We start from the raw sequence: 16,346 nt of genomic DNA, 5'->3' as shown, positions 1-16,346 counted from the left end.
TACTATTACTTGTTCTAAATAATTCCATGCCCAGGCTCAATAACTATCCCATACCGATTGCCAAATCACAAAGTGGTATAAGCAATCCACGGTGACCATATTTTGGCATAAACATTATAATTATCTGTTGTGATACTTAACAATTTTTCATTAACCATTATCCAGTTCATTTTGAGGCGGAACACCGCTATAGGAATGGAACGTTTTTTCCAGGATGTTGCAATGGACTGTTTAGCAGCTATAAAGATAAATTGAATCAATTTTCGAGTAGACTTATCCAAATTGGGTATCGATGTATTTAGCAGTGCCTGCATGGGATCCTTACGGAGATTAACACCCGTAATGGAATCAATCAGAGTGAATACCCTAGACCAAAATCTAAATACCTCTTTACATTTCCACCAAACATGAAACATGGTACCTTCCATCCCGCAGTTCCTGAAGCATAATGAACTTGAGTTAGGGTAATATTTATGCAACTTGGCAGGGACCATATACCAGCTAGATAATACTTTATATTGTGTCTCTTGAGCCAGGATATTAATAGAACTTTTGGCTGTATTTTCCCATATCTGCTGCCAAGTAGTATTGTCAATTGTTTTATTTAATTCCTTTTCCCATTGTGTTGTATAAGTAGGGGGCGCAGTATTAATTGAATTTAGGATTTCTTTATATAGGATAGTTATTATACCTTTGTTACAAGGAAATTTAAGGCACATTTGCTCCCATGCTATTAATGTTAAAACTTTAGTATAGCCTGCAATTACCTTATTAATAAAAGGTATCGAAAGCTTTCAATCCTAGGGGGATCATATTGGGCAACTATAGAGGACCATTGCATAACACCCTGTAAACCCAGAAAATGGTTAATATAAATTTTATTTCGCTCTAACCACCATTGAAAGTCTTTTCCCTGTAAACCTGGCTGAAACTTAGGGTTTCCAAATATAGGCATGGCTGGGAGATGTGGAGACTTCAGAGGCATATTTTGTTGAACCTGGTCCCATATAGCTAAGGACATTTTCAATACAGGAGTTGAAACTTCGGGTCTCTCTCATTTAGGAATCCAAGGCAACACAGTTGGATGTATAGGTTTTAACCGTTCCATCTCAATTTGAGCCCACAATGGAGGAAATGGCCTATAAAAGTGAATCAATGGCACTATTTGTGCTGCTTGATAATAGAAAAGAAGATTAGGAGCACTCAGCCCTCCTTTATTTTTCGGCAATGAGATAGTTTTCTGTGATAACCTCGATTTCTTATTTGACCAAATAAATCTATTAAGCTTTGACTGTACCTTGGCTATAACAGTTTTAGGAACTTCTGTAGGTAATACTCGAAAATAGTATAGTATTTTAGGAAGAATTATCATTTTTATAGCATTTATTTTGCCAAACCAGGAGACATATAATTTTTTCCATCCGGACAGTGTCTTATCAATTTCTAACCAAAGTGCAGGGTAGTTAGCTTGGTATAACTCTTCCAATTTAGAAGTTATTTTGACCCCCAAATAAATCAAATTCTTATCCCTCCATTGGAAGTCAAAGTTAAGTTGGAGCAATTTCTTTTGCATCAAAGATATTCCTAAAGGTAAGGCTTCTGATTTTGTCGGATTTATTTTAAGGCCTGAAATCACGCGAAAGCTATCAAGAATATTAAACAAGTGGGGTAATGATGTTAGCGGTTTAGTTATTGTCATTAACATATCGTCTGCAAATAGCATTTGTTTATGCAGTTGCTGACCTATTGAAACTCCAGTTATTCCAGGATCTTGTCTGATTAAAGTAGCTAAAGGCTCAATTGCTAATATGAACAACAATGGAGATAGGGGACATCCTTGCCTTGTGCCCCTATGTAGCATTATATTACTGGATTCAAATGGACCCCATTTTAAGAAAGCTTGTGGGGTGTTATATAAGGCTTGTATTAGGGAGATAAATTTATTCCCAAAATTCCACTTCCCAAGTATGTAATAGAGGTAATCCCAAGAAACTGTATCGAACGCTTTTTGTATGTCTAAGGACAGTAACAAAGCCGGAGTTTTAGATGCATTAAGGGTGTATATTAACTGAATTAGTCTTCTGATATTTTCTCCACCCTCCCTATTAGGAACAAAGCCTACTTGGTCCGGATGAATCAAGGAAGGAAAATCAGATTTTTTACCGCAAAGCAAATTTTGGGAAAATGTAATAATAAATAAGCGTAAAAGAAATCCGAGCAGATTTGATCGGAGTTTGTAGCAGAAAATATTGAGATAAATTCGTACTTTGATAAATAACCCCCTTAATGTTTAAATTATTTTTTAGCAAGCTTAAAGTATGGAGATCCAAATTATGGAAAGATCAGTATGAAACCTGTTATGCAGAATGTTTGGGACCTGGGGGTTTTCTGGCTAAAGTATCTTTCTGTAATTTGGGTCTTCATATCTTAATTCTACTAGAAAATCATATAAACATTAAATAAACAAAATACGCTGGTTTTGCTTCCAATAAGGATTAATTATATCTTAGTTTGGATCAAGTACAAGCTACTGTTTAATTAATTTAAAAAGAAAATAACTTTTAAAATGGATAAAATTTGAAGACAGCCTTTCCATAATTCGGAACTTTCTGGATAACGAGTTTCAGGATAATCGATAGAGCTGCTCTGTAGCGTGCGGATGTATATTGATATTCCATTGTAAAAGAATGAAGTGGCTTTTAATGAGAATATAAGAAAATTGTAGTGATTCATATTTACATTCTCTATGAGGGGAGATAATGCCTGAAATAGTTTTTATTTACTATCAGAGCATAATTCAGATATATGGACTTTCAATAATGATGTTTTACATGTGTAGCAGGTTAAGTGTGGAAGATTGAGATGAATTGTGAGACACATGTTGGGGTTGGAGGAACTTGCCTGGCCCCTATCATTTGCTTCTCCTCCTATAGTTACACCACTGATTATGGTTAAAGGAGAAGTCAACCCGTATGGGGAAAAAACCCTCCCCCCTCCCCTGTTTCCGAAGTTTCCGAAAAAAAGATCAGAAATTTCGTGACTTTCGGGCGCATGCGAAGTTGGAGGCATTTGCCGGTACGGAGCTACTGTGCAGGTGCCCGAAAGTAAATGCCTCGTACTGCGCATGCACCAAAAAAACGCCGGTCAAAGCAGGAAGAAGAGCGCTCGGGAGAAGATGGTGCCCGTGAAGTCCACAACAGAGGACCTGCACCGAAGGGTGAGTAACAAGTAAGGGGCATTTGCCCGGGGGGGGGAGGAGGGAGGGGGCTTACACAGGGGAGGGGAGGGTTTTTTCCCCGTACAGGTTGACTTCTCCTTTAAAGGGATATAATGCAGATGTGCTGGTGTAATAAGGAGGATTTTGAACATGAACTGGAAAGTACTTTCAGGAAACCTGATTTGGCACAAACGTTGGCAAATCCAAATTGTTGGTGTAACATAAATGTAATTGTGTTGATTAAAATGTGATATTTATAACCTTTGGAGTAAAATGTATGTTTTGTGCTGAAAGATATTGCATATGATAGACAAGCACTGTAACCAGTTTCATATTTTACTTCAAGCATCTTCCAAATATATTAATACATAAAAAGACAAAAATGCAGATATTTATTGTTGAATCATGGAATAAAAGTTGGGATTGAAAGATCTTCCAACTGCGCATTGTTAGGGAATGGCTGTGATATTCAAGAAGCCTAAAATAAAATCTATACTACAAAAACAATTGAATGATACTAATCCAACATTTTCATATTTTTGTCTTTTTGCAAGGCTCCACCACGGATGGGAACTCTTTTCAAGGCAATGGCTGTATCAGCGAGTGGTCCCCCTGTCAACTGGGAAGGTGTGCTTTCTACAGCCACAAGCTGGCCACATGGAACCTAACACAAACAAGAAACTCATTATAAAATCAGCATGTAGAAAATGGGAATACTCCCTTGTTGTTGAACAGTACAGGCGCATGCAACTGGGCTGTGTATCAGGCACTGGCCAGATTTAAAGGGATACTGTCATTAGAAAAAAAAAATTTTTTCAAAATGAATCAGTTAATAGTGCTGCTCCAGCAGAATTCTGCACTGAAATCCTTTCTCAAAAGAGCAAACAGATTTTTTTTATATTTAATTTTAAATTCTGACATGGGGCTAGACATATTGGCAGTTTCATAGCTGCTCCCAGTCACGTGACTTGTGGGCTGATAAACTTCAGTCACTCTTTACTAGGGATGCACCAAATCCAGGATTCTGTTCGGGATTCTGCCTTTTTTTAGCATGATTCGGATTGGGCTGAATCCTTCTGCCCGGCCGAACCAAATTGGATCCTAATTTGCATATGAAAATTAGGGGTAGGGAGGGAAATTGAATGACTTTTTGTCACAAAACTAGGAAGTAAAAAACATTTTCCCTTTCCCACCCCTAATTTGCCTATGCAAATTAGGATTCGGATTTGGTTCGGTATTCCGCTGAATCTTTCACAAAGGATTCAGCCGAATCCACAATAGTGGATTAGGTGCATCCATACTCTTTATTGCAACTACAAGTTGGAGTGATATCACCCCATTCCTTTCCCCCCAGCAGCCTAACAACAGAATAATGGGAATCTAATGAGCAGCTCCCTAACACAAGATAACAGCTGCCTGGTAGATCCCAGAACAGCACTCAATGGTAAACTCCAGGTCCCACTGAGACACATTCAGTTACATTGAGTAGGAGAAACAACAGCCTGTCAGAAAGCAGTTCCATCCTAAAGTGCTGGCTCTTTCTGAAAGCACATGACCAGGCAAAATGACCTGAGATGGCTGCCTACACACCAATATTACAACTAAAAAAATACACTTGCTGGTTCAATTTTATATTGTATAGTGAATTATTTGCAGTGTAAATAGTGTAATGTAGAAATAAAAATCAGTCCCAAGCACAATGTGAGCAGCCACTGATCTTTGCACAGAATCAGCTTAACAAATGAGACCTGTGGCATTAAAAAGAAAAGTAAACTTGCTCAGTGTTCAGAGCACTTCTGGTTTCAACTGGTTTCAGCTCAGCAGTTGTGCCTGTGGTTTAAATGAACACTTAGGGGGCACATTTACTAAGCTTGAGTGAAGGATTAGAATAAAAAATACTTCGAATTTCAAAGTATTTTTTTGACCACCGAATTCGCTACTTCGACCTTTGACTACGACTTCGAATCGAACGATTCTAACTAAAAATCGTTCGACTATTCGACCATTCGATAGTCATATTGTCTCTTTAAAAAAAACTTCAACCACCTACAACCTACCGAGCATCAATGGTAGCCTATGGGGAAGGTCCCCAAGTTGTATTATCCGGATGCAGTGGGTTTTACTGAAACCTCCAACACAAGGGGACGCAAGTCAGGGCGGGATGTGGGCGGGATCGAGGGTGTCGCCAGAGTCGGTGGAGGCAGGATATGGGTGGAGTGGGAAATGAGCAGGAGGATGGGGATCGGAGTGCACTGGGCTCCTCTGAAGGTTATTTTTGAAGTGGGGGCCGGGGGCACTCTAGTTACTGCTGAGAATTATTACATTATACCAAGACTATTCAAATGTCCAAGAATAATTTGGATGCCAGTTACTGAGAATTCCATTGCTTTTGTAATACACACATGTTTAGCTAAACGAGTCAATGCACCTGTTCACTTACTGTAGTATTTAAGGGGGATATTTGAGTTGCATGGAAAGTTGAACTATTGAGCTTTGCTTTTGGTCTTGATGATTCGATTGATTTCTCCTGAAGTCGTTTTGCCTTCTGAAATACAAATATAATTATATTAAAGAGAATAAATCAGCTTTAGAATGCAATCTTCAGTTGTAGGCTAAACTGTAATGCCTCACGTACACTATACAGACACTTCTTCACACAATATTCTGCAGACCTGAAACTGATGTTTTCACAAAATAGGAATAAGAAACTTCATGGACAACATAGTAGAGAAAAAAGAATGGGAGCAGCACATTGATGGAGATAACAAGGAGGGATGCACCAAATCCACTATTTTGGATTCAGCCTAAACCCCAAATCCTTCACAAAAGATTTAGCTGAATACCAAACCAAATTTGCATATGCAAATTAGGAGTGGGAAGGGGAAAACATTTTTTACTTCCTTGTTTTGTGACAAAATGACGCAATTTCCCTCCCCGAAGCAAACTAGGATTCGGTTCAGCCGGGCAGAAGGATTCAGCCTAATCCTGCTGAAAAAGGCCGAATCCTGGCTCAGAGCCGTAACTAGAGGGGGGCGGGCCCTGGCGCGGGAAGTGCAGCCGGGCCCCGCCCCCCTCCGTACAGCCAGAAACGGCCGCATTAGAACAGTGGCGCGAGCTGCCGGGGGGGCCCTGAGGGGGTGCGGGCCCTGGCCCAATCGCACCTCCTGCTCCCCCGGTAGTTATGCCCAGGCCCGGATTTGTGGAAAGGCCACCTAGGCCCGGGCCTAGGGTGGCAGGATTTTAGGGGGGCGGCATGCTGCCCAACCACACCCACAATGGTTCAAAAACAGTGGGGATGAGCTGGAGATACAATCGTTTTTTACATTTCCCCATTGATGATGAAAATTTGCACAAATAAATGGAAGGGCAAAGTGGTGATGAACGGCAGTGGGCCTGGGGCGCCCTCTATGTAAATCCGGCCCTGGTTACGCCACTGTCCTGGCTGAATCCAGAACCGAATCCTGGATTTGGTGCATCCCTAAATGCAATTTCCTCAGTGAAAACTCACTTATGTTTATTTGTTTTCTAATTTTCTTCTACATCTTAAGTTTTTATTTATTAAAAATCTTGAGTTTCAAAAAACACATTGAAAGCCCGTTCTACCCATTATGAGCCAGTCACATTTTAATTCATTCCTGAAAACTTACATTGAAAAATAGCTTGAATTTTGTTAATACAACTCTCATTGATGTCTACATGAACTTGCCAGCTACACTGCACATTGTGGGGTTCAGATGGGGCGCAGTGTTGTTTAGGCTCAATGAGGTCGATTTGGGATGAAAACTGAGGCCAACTTGGTTGGTACTAAACTAGATAACTGTCTAGATTCACTGAGACACAATACTTGGCTTCCAAATCCAGTGTGTCCTGGGTAAAACCAACACGCTTCTGGATATAGAAATATACAGACTAAAACACTTATTACCTTTAACGCTTCATAGTTAGACGTGCGGGCAACAAAATTATCCCAAGATTTCATTACCATTTCACTTTGTTTATGGTTTGCTTGAATCTAGGTTTAAAAAAAAAAGAGAAATAATTGAATAATAAACAATAAAAGTGAAATAGCTTTCATAAATTAATTTCATAAAGCAGCAGCAGATGGAAGAATTACTTGCCTTAGAGAATTCTTGCACCCAGTGTAGAACCCAGTTTGATAGTTCCACATAAAAAGAAACTCCATAATAATTCCATTATAATCTATTATTAAATTAATGTTATTTCATCCGTTGTTATTTGACTTTTTAAGTACAGCTGCTGATTTGAGGCTAATACTAAAGACCTGTATAACAGAACAATATGTCTGCAGCACTAAATGCATCTGTGTATAATAACGGATCTACTGATCAGTTTTACCTCCGCATATTTCTGCTGTTCCTCCTGGAGCTCCATTTGCTGGTAGTTTTCAATCATTTCAGTCTGGTGGCAGGCAACCATTTTACTTGTGTTTTCTGCTGATTTTATGACAATCTCCAAGGCTTCTTGATCAGAGGTCACTGGCTGGATATTTTCTGCTTTCAGCTCATCCCTAATTTCGTGCCATATTTCTCCAACCTTGATGAACACACACACACACCATGCTTTCAATATTTAATGCAATGGCCCATTATCAGCAACTTTTAAGTTGATGTTTTAAATAGTTTTTAAATAATTGCCTTCCTCTTCTTTTCAGCTTTCCTATAGGGGGTCACTGACCCAGGAAGTCTAAAAGCTATTGCTTTGGGAGGCTATAATTGTATTCAGGTATGCACCGAATCCACTATTTGGGATTCAGTCGAATCCCTGAATCCTTTGTGAAAGATTCGGCCAAATACAGAACCAAATCCTAATTAATTAGTGGCGGTAAAGGAAAAAGTGGAAAACATTTTTTTACTTCCTTGTTTTGATGAAAAATCACGTGATTTCCCTCCCGCCCCTAATTTACATTTTAGGATTTATTATTTTATCCCTTATCTTTCCATTCAGGCCCTCCCCTATTCATCTTTCAGTTTCTCATTCAACCTACTGCCTGGCTGCCAAGGTAAATTTAGATTTCTGCTAAAATGGCAAAAAGTTTAATTATTCATAAACACCCCAAAATAAAAAAATATGAAGACCAATTACAAATTGTGTTGAAATATTATTGTCTGCAGTTTAACCCTTTGCCTGCCAAGCACGTACACCGTACGTTCTGGCAGGCAAGGGCTTTAACTGCCAAGCACGTACATTGTACGTGCTTGCAGTTTTACATGCTGTACTCTGCATCAGCGGCTTTAGCCGCCTCTGCAGAGGTTTAGCAGCATTGACAGCCCCCTGGGCAACGAGGCTGGGGGGCTGTCATGTCGGTCCTGCGACTGGATTGTCGCAGGGCCGACCTAAAAGAGGCAGACACAGCAAATCGCGTGTCTGCCTTGCTGCTCTGCTTCCTCCTGCTCACCTCGTGTTCCAGCGACGCCCACACACTTCCTGCTTGCTGTAACTCTGCAGATCTCTCTTCTCCAGCTCTTAGATCAGCCAAAAACGGTAAGTGCCCTTTATTTTACACACTTGCATACACCTACCTACCTTATACACACATACACACATATTTTAGTAGTAAAAAAAAAAAAAAAAAAAAAACGTTTTTTTTAATTTTTCATTTTCCACTTATATGCACTTATATGCATTTATATACACTTATATGGACTTATATACACACTTATACACACTTATACACTGTCACACAATTCTTGGAAGTGTACACACATGTATACACATTTTATTTTTTTTACTTTTTCATTTCACCAATTTGTGTTTTTTTTACCCATAAAAACTGTTTATTTCAGCAGCGTGACTATTGGATAATCGATTTCGGCCACTAATTATGCTGTCGGTGCAGTTATTTTGTTATTTCATTGATTTGCACAATTTTTGTGGTTTTATTGCAATTTTATCCCTGGATTATTGTTCCTTATGTATCTTTAGTATAGTTTTGCTGTTTGGTGCTTTGGTATATTATTTTACTTAGATTGATCCGTCAGAATATATGCTTTCCAAAAATATATGGTTTTCTGGGGTCTTTTTACAGTTTGGGGGTCTTACGGCACATAACGCACAGTTGGGGTTCTCTTTTCAGCAGCTTAGTTGGCCAGTGTGAAAATTCATATGCACATTTTTCATTTGCGGCCGTACACACCATATACTTTGGTAAATCTATACATATTGGGCATCAAACTATTCAGTAGACCTCTGATGTCCATATTTGGGGTGATTTTTCTTTGTACGTAAAACATTGTGTGAGATAAATGTGGCATACTTCAACATTTTTAGGCGATTTTCAGAAATGTAAAAATCTCTATGTTTATAAAAGTTTTGCAGTTTGGTACTTTGCTGTAGAAAGACGTCTTTATCTTGGTTGTTTTCGTCAGAATGTGTACTTTCCAAAAACATATGGTTTTGGGGGGTCTTTGCTGTTAGGAGGGTCTTGAGGCACATAATATGAAGTCAATGGTCTATGTTTACAGAAGGCGAATCGGCAGCAGAGAAAACTCATATTCACTATTTACATTTGGGGTCCGCACATGCCAGCTGCCTTGGTATATCAATGCATATTGGGCATAAAACTGTTCAGTAGACCCTTGGCATCAGTATTTATGGTGTTTTACAATTGTATGTAAGAAGTTGGGTGAGATAAATGCGGCCAATTGCAATATTTTTAGGCGATTTTCAGAAATGTAAAAACCGTTGCTTTTATCGCCAAATTTAGGAAAGGCTTGCGACTTGGTACTTTGGAGTACAAAGACATGCATACCCAATTTGGATTCGCGGGAATGTGTAATTTCCAAAAATATATGGTTTTCTGGGGCGAACATACTTTTTTCTACCTTTGCCCCCCCCCAAAACTATGTAAATGTGTTGATTTTGCAGTACCTGAAATGACAGACCATATGGGGGTCTTCCTTTTGGGGCCCTATATGCCACGTGCTTGGGTACACCTATACATATTGGGCATCAAACTGTTCAGAGGACCCTAGGCTTTCATATTTGGGGTGATATCTCTTGATACCTAAAAGTATGTGGCTTATACGATGCTGCAGGGTAGAAATTTTGAGGTGATTTTTGGAAATGTCGCCAAAATCATCAAATTTAGGAATGGTTTGCGGCTTGGTACTTTGGAGTACAAAGACATCCATACCCAATTTAGATTCGTCGGAATGTGTACTTTCCGAAAATATATGGTTTTCTGGGTTGAAATTACTTTTTTCTGCCTTTGCCCCCCCCAAAACGATGTAAATGTGTTGATTTTGCAGTATCTGAATTGACAGACCATATGGGGGTCTTCCTTTTGGGGCCCCTATATGCCACGTGCTTGGGTACACCTATACATATTGGGCATCAAACTGTTCAGAGGACCCTAGGCTTTCATATTTGGGGTGATTTATCTTGATACCTAAAAGTATGTGGGAAATATGATGCTGCAGGTTGGAAATTTTGAGGTGATTTTTGGAAATGTCACCAAAATCCCCAAATTTAGGAATGATTTGCGGCATTGTACTTTGGAGTACAAAGACATGCATACCCAATTTAGATTCGTGGGAATGTGTACTTTCCGAAAATATATGGTTTTCTTGGGTGAACTTACTTTTTTCTACTTTTGCCCCCCCCCAAAACAAGGTAAATGTGTTGATTTTGCAGTACCTGAAATGACAGACCATATGGGGGGGGGTCTTCATTTTAGGGCCCCTATATGTCACGTGTTTGGGTACACCTATACATGTTTGGCATAAAACTGTTCAGAGGACCCTAGGCTTTCATATTTGGGGTGATTTGTCTTGATACCTAAAAGTATGTGGGTAATACGATGCTGCAGGGTGGAAATTTTGAGGTGATTTTTGGAAATGTCACCAAAATCACCACATTTAGGAATGGTTTGTGGCTTGGTACTTTGGAGTAGAAAGACATGCATACCCAAATTGGATTCAGGGGAATGTGTACTTTACGAAAATATATGGTTTTCTGGGGTGAACTTACTTTTTTCTACCTTTGTCCCCCCCCCCAAACAATGTAAATGTGTTGATTTTGCAGTATCTGAAATGACAGACCAAATGGGGGTCTTCCTTTTGGGGCCCCTGTCTGCCACGTGCTTGGGTACACCTATACATATTGGGCATCAAACTGTTCAGAGGACCCTAGGCTTTCATATTTGGGGTGATATCTCTTGATACCTAAAAGTATGTGGGTAATACGATGCTGCAGGGTAGAAATTTTGAGGTGATTTTTGGAAGTATCACCAAAATCTCCAAATTTAGGAATGATTTGTGGCTTGGTACTTTGGAGTACAAACACATGCATACCCAATTTAGATTCATGGGAATGTGTACTTTCCGAAAATATATGGTTATCTGGGGTGAACCCACTTTTTCCTACTTTTGACCCCCCCAAAACGATGTAAATGTGTTGATTTTGCAGTACCTGAAATGACAGACCATATGGGGGCCTTCCTTTTGGGGCCCCTGTATGCCACGTGCTTGGGTACACCTATACATATTGGGCATCAAACTGTTCAGAGGACCCTAGGCTTTCATATTTGGGGTGATATCTCTTGATACCTAAAAGTATGTGGGTAATACGATGCTGCAGGGTAGAAATTTTGAGGTGATTTTTGGAAATATCACCAAAATCACCAAATTTAGGAATGGTTTGCAGCTTTGTACTTTGGCGTAGAAAGACATGCATACCCAATTTAGATTCGTGGGAATGTGTACTTTCCAAAAATATATGGTTTTCTGGGGTGAACTTGCTTTTTTCTACTTTTGACCCCCCCAAAACGATATAAATGTGTTGATTTTGCAGTACCTGAAATGACAGACCATATGGGGGCCTTCCTTTTGGGGCCCCTGTATGCCACGTGCTTGGGTACACCTATACATATTGGGCATCAAACTGTTCAGAGGACCCTAGGCTTTCATATTTGGGGTGATATCTCTTGATACCTAAAAGTATGTGGGTAATACGATGCTGCAGGGTAGAAATTTTGAGGGGATTTTTGGAAGTATCACCAAAATCACCAAATTTAGGAATGATTTGTGGCTTGGTACTTTGGAGTACAAACACATGCATACCCAATTTAGATTCATGGGAATGTGTACTTTCCGAAAATATATGGTTATCTGGGGTGAACCCACTTTTTCCTACTTTTGACCCCCCCAAAACGATGTAAATGTGTTGATTTTGCAGTACCTGAAATGACAGACCATATGGGGGCCTTCCTTTTGGGGCCCCTGTATGCCACGTGCTTGGGTACACCTATACATATTGGGCATCAAACTGTTCAGAGGACCCTAGGCTTTCATATTTGGGGTGATATCTCTTGATACCTAAAAGTATGTGGGTAATACGATGCTGCAGAGTAGAAATTTTGAGGTGATTTTTGGAAATATCACCAAAATCACCAAATTTAGGAATGGTTTGCAGCTTTGTACTTTGGAGTACAAACACATGCATACCCAATTTAGATTCATGGGAATGTGTACTTTCCGAAAATATATGGTTATCTGGGGTGAACCCACTTTTTCCTACTTTTGACCCCCCCAAAACGATGTAAATGTGTTGATTTTGCAGTACCTGAAATGACAGACCATATGGGGGCCTTCCTTTTGGGGCCCCTGTATGCCACGTGCTTGGGTACACCTATACATATTGGGCATCAAACTGTTCAGAGGACCCTAGGCTTTCATATTTGGGGTGATTTTGCTTGATACCTAAAAGTATGTGGGTAATACGATGCTGCAGGGTAGAAATTTTGAGGTGATTTTTGGAAATATCACCAAAATCACCAAATTTAGGAATGATTTGCGGCTTGGTACTTTGGAGTACAAACACATGCATACCCAATTTAGATTCATGGGAATGTGTACTTTCCGAAAATATATGGTTTTCTGGGGTGAACCCACTTTTTTCTACTTTTGACCCCCCCAAAACGATGTAAATGTGTTGATTTTGCAGTACCTGAAATGACAGACCATATGGGGGTCTTCCTTTTGGGGCCCCTGTCTGCCACGTGCTTGGGTACACCTATACATATTGGGCATCAAACTGTTCAGAGGACCCTAGGCTTTCATATTTGGGGTGATTTCTCTTGATACCTAAAAGTATGTGGGTAATACGATGCTGCAGGGTAGAAATTTTGAGGTGATTTTTGGAAATGTCGCCAAAATCACCAAATTTAGGAATCGTTTGCGGCTTGGTACTTTGTAGTACAAAGACATGCATACCCAATTTAGATTCGTGGGAATGTGTACTTTCCGAAAATATATGGTTTTCTGGGATGAACTTATTTTTTTTACTTTTACCCCACCCCAAAACGATGCAAATGTGCTGATTTTGCAGTATCTGGAATTACAGAACTGATAGCTCAAATGAGGTGTCTACAGTTTAGGGCCCCTATATGTCACGTGCTTGGGTACACCTATACATATTGGGCATCAAACTGTTCAGTGGATCCCAGGCTTTCATATTTGGGGTGTTTTACATTGATACCTAATGATGTGTGGGAGATACGATTCTGTAGATTGGAAGCTTTGAGGTCATTTTTAAAAAAATTCACCAATTTCTATAAAACATTATAACTTTAGGAAACAATTGCAACTTGGGAGTTTGGAGTACAACGATATGTTTACCCATTTTTGATTCACCAGAATCTGTTCTTTCTAATAATGGGTAGTTTTCTAGGGTAAACCTACTGTTAGTGGAATGTTTGGCCTTGAAATCAGAAGTATGCCGTTTGGGGAGCGGTGCTTTGGACATTTGCTAGTGTACTGCTTTTAGATTTTGATCTATACAAGTGAGAAATCTCCATAAAACTATATATATTTGGTATTGCCGCGTTCAGGAGACACAGACCTTTCCAAATCAGCTGTTTTCTCATACATAAAGTAAATAATGTTTCTGATATATGTGATTGTTCTTTGTGAAACATGATTTTTTTCATTTTATTGGACACTTAGAAGCCTATATTTTTTTACAGAAGTAGAATTACACCAAAATTCTTGCATATTTTGAAAGTTCAGGTTGTCCTGAAAAAAACAATATATTGTTTTCCTGGGTAAACTAAAAGACCGCCCCAGGAAGGGGCCTAAAAGTGAAAGAGTGCAAAATATCTAAAAACTGCTTGGCAGTAGATGTTCGCATCTAGGACAAAACGGCTGGCAGGGAAAGGGTTAATAAAAAAATTATTTATGTTGGATTTAATCCCCAAAACAAAGCTGTCACTATTTTTCCCATTAATCTTGACTAGGTCAAGTGGTGGTGCTCGCTGGAATAACCCCAGACCGGTGCAGTTTTCTGCTGATAGGAGCACCGGCCCGGGGTTTCAGGTAAGTAAATACATTCACTTGGGGGTGCCTAACATTTGGCACCCCAAGTGCAAGATGACTTTCCTCCTCCTTTAAACAAACTAGGAGATCGTCAAAAAAAAACAATTTGGTAGTAGACTCTCTAAGCTGCTAGCTTTAAACTTTATCAGGAAGTCAGTTGATTCTTCTTGTTTTCAATGCTTTTAATTGGCTGCCCTGAGTTGCACCACTCACATGCATACAGTACGCTTCAACCTTATTTAAGTGCCCTGATTTAGAATGCTGCCAATTTATAAATAAAAAAAGGGGTGGGGTTTATCCCAAAGTAGATGGTGTGGGCAGATGTGGGGTGTGCTCGATTTGCTCATTCCGAAGATGTTTTCTTCGGAATGAGACTTGTAATTCTTCAGACTTGTAATTTTATGTTTGGGATCATACAAGAGGAACACTCTCTTTTACTGGGTGCCACCCCTCAAGGGAAAAGGCAGAGTACAGCATAGATTATGAAAAAGTCATTTACTGAAATATCCAACCCGCACATTGGATGAGTAAGGGGACACAACTAGGGTTGCCACCTTTTCTGGAAAAAAATACCAGCCTTCCTACATATTTACCGGCCAGGCCGGTAAAATACCGGCCAAGTGGCAAACCTAGATGCAACTGACCCCAATACATATTTATATACTGTATTGCCTCACTTTACCACATTGGTTACAAGAGAGGTCCCCATGTTCACTGTGTGGGGGGAAGGAAGTCAATAGGAAGCCTAGATGACACTACTCCATATGGTAGGAGAAGTCATGGCATAACTATTTCCACCACCCCTGACTTCTGGAGACATCTAAGAAAAGTAGGCAAAAACCTGTTGAATCTGCGTTCCCTTATGATGTCCTGCATATACTGTTTAACAGTAGCCCTTTCAGGAAATGTAAACCATATCCTTCTATGTGTGTGGGTCAATGCTCTACACTGCACACCCTTGGAATAACCATGGTTACATGAAGTAATCCTACTGTTTTTCCCCTAGATGTAGCAGCAAGATGTTGATTGCGCTGTAATTTGTTTAATGTTGTCACTAATAAATGAAAATAAAAAGCTTTAAAAAAAATGAGTGGTATGTTGGATGGTAAGACATTCCACCACTTAATTCGTTTGTTTTGTTTAAAGTTCAGTTCATTTGCCCAATTCTGAGATGCTACAGGTATAGTTTATGTAAGGGGTTTGAGATAGACACTCATATTACATTATTATCACGGTTAAAGGTTACATTTGATGGTTATGTTATTGAAACTAATAAAAGCCTTGTTCACATCAGGACAATACTTACTTTGAAATCAAGATATCGACTTATTACGCTGAGTGTGACATAATCCAAAACAGATAACCCAGGAAGGTTTTCAAAGCCTAAAAAAAAGAGTGGTCAATACATTTTGATTTAAAATCTTTAATACAAGTTATAAACAGCAAAACATAATATTTATGAGTAAAGGGAACTAACTATATTGTGTAATTTTTCAGTGCTGAACTGACAATTGATGTTTTTTCGAATCTTCGTTCTTTTATATAAAAATAGCACAATCCTGCAGGTGTTCTTATTAAGTAAAATGAGAGAATTGGTTAAGGGTGTAAACTCTTTCAATATAATAAATAACAGTCTGTAAAATCAAGTAAAGATCTGTGTCTCCAAAGATGCCCCAGTAGCTCCCCATCTTCTTTTCTGCTGATTCACTGCACATGCTCTGTGCTGCTGTCACTTACTGAGCTTAGGGACCCACTCACAATATACAGTACACATAGAATAGAAATGTCACAATATA

The 16,346-nt window shown here is 39.3% G+C and overlaps 1 protein-coding gene across 4 annotated transcripts in view; it reads right to left on the bottom strand.

Moving 5' to 3' along the window:
* Positions 1-3,539: 3,539 nt before the first annotated feature.
* The window catches only part of LOC121393066 (cilia- and flagella-associated protein 69-like), a 37,758-nt gene continuing 24,951 nt past the window's right edge, over positions 3,540-16,346 (bottom strand). For all 4 annotated transcript variants that reach the window (XM_018268775.2, XM_041567442.1, XM_041567441.1 and 1 more), the window contains 5 exons: positions 15,857-15,933; positions 7,574-7,771; positions 7,143-7,229; positions 5,658-5,762; positions 3,540-3,881 (listed from right to left, as the gene is read on the bottom strand). In XM_018268775.2, the coding sequence (XP_018124264.1) occupies positions 3,735-3,881; positions 5,658-5,762; positions 7,143-7,229; positions 7,574-7,771; positions 15,857-15,933 (614 nt within the window). In that variant the 3' untranslated portion in view covers positions 3,540-3,734. The remainder of the gene's footprint in view (positions 3,882-5,657; positions 5,763-7,142; positions 7,230-7,573; positions 7,772-15,856; positions 15,934-16,346) is intronic.

Source organism: Xenopus laevis, chromosome 6S (genome assembly GCF_017654675.1).
Source record: "Xenopus laevis strain J_2021 chromosome 6S, Xenopus_laevis_v10.1, whole genome shotgun sequence".
In the NCBI taxonomy this organism is placed as follows: domain Eukaryota; kingdom Metazoa; phylum Chordata; class Amphibia; order Anura; family Pipidae; genus Xenopus; species Xenopus laevis.
The sequence above is the reverse complement of the archived record's forward strand: the minus strand, read 5'-3'. Positions and strand labels throughout refer to the sequence as shown.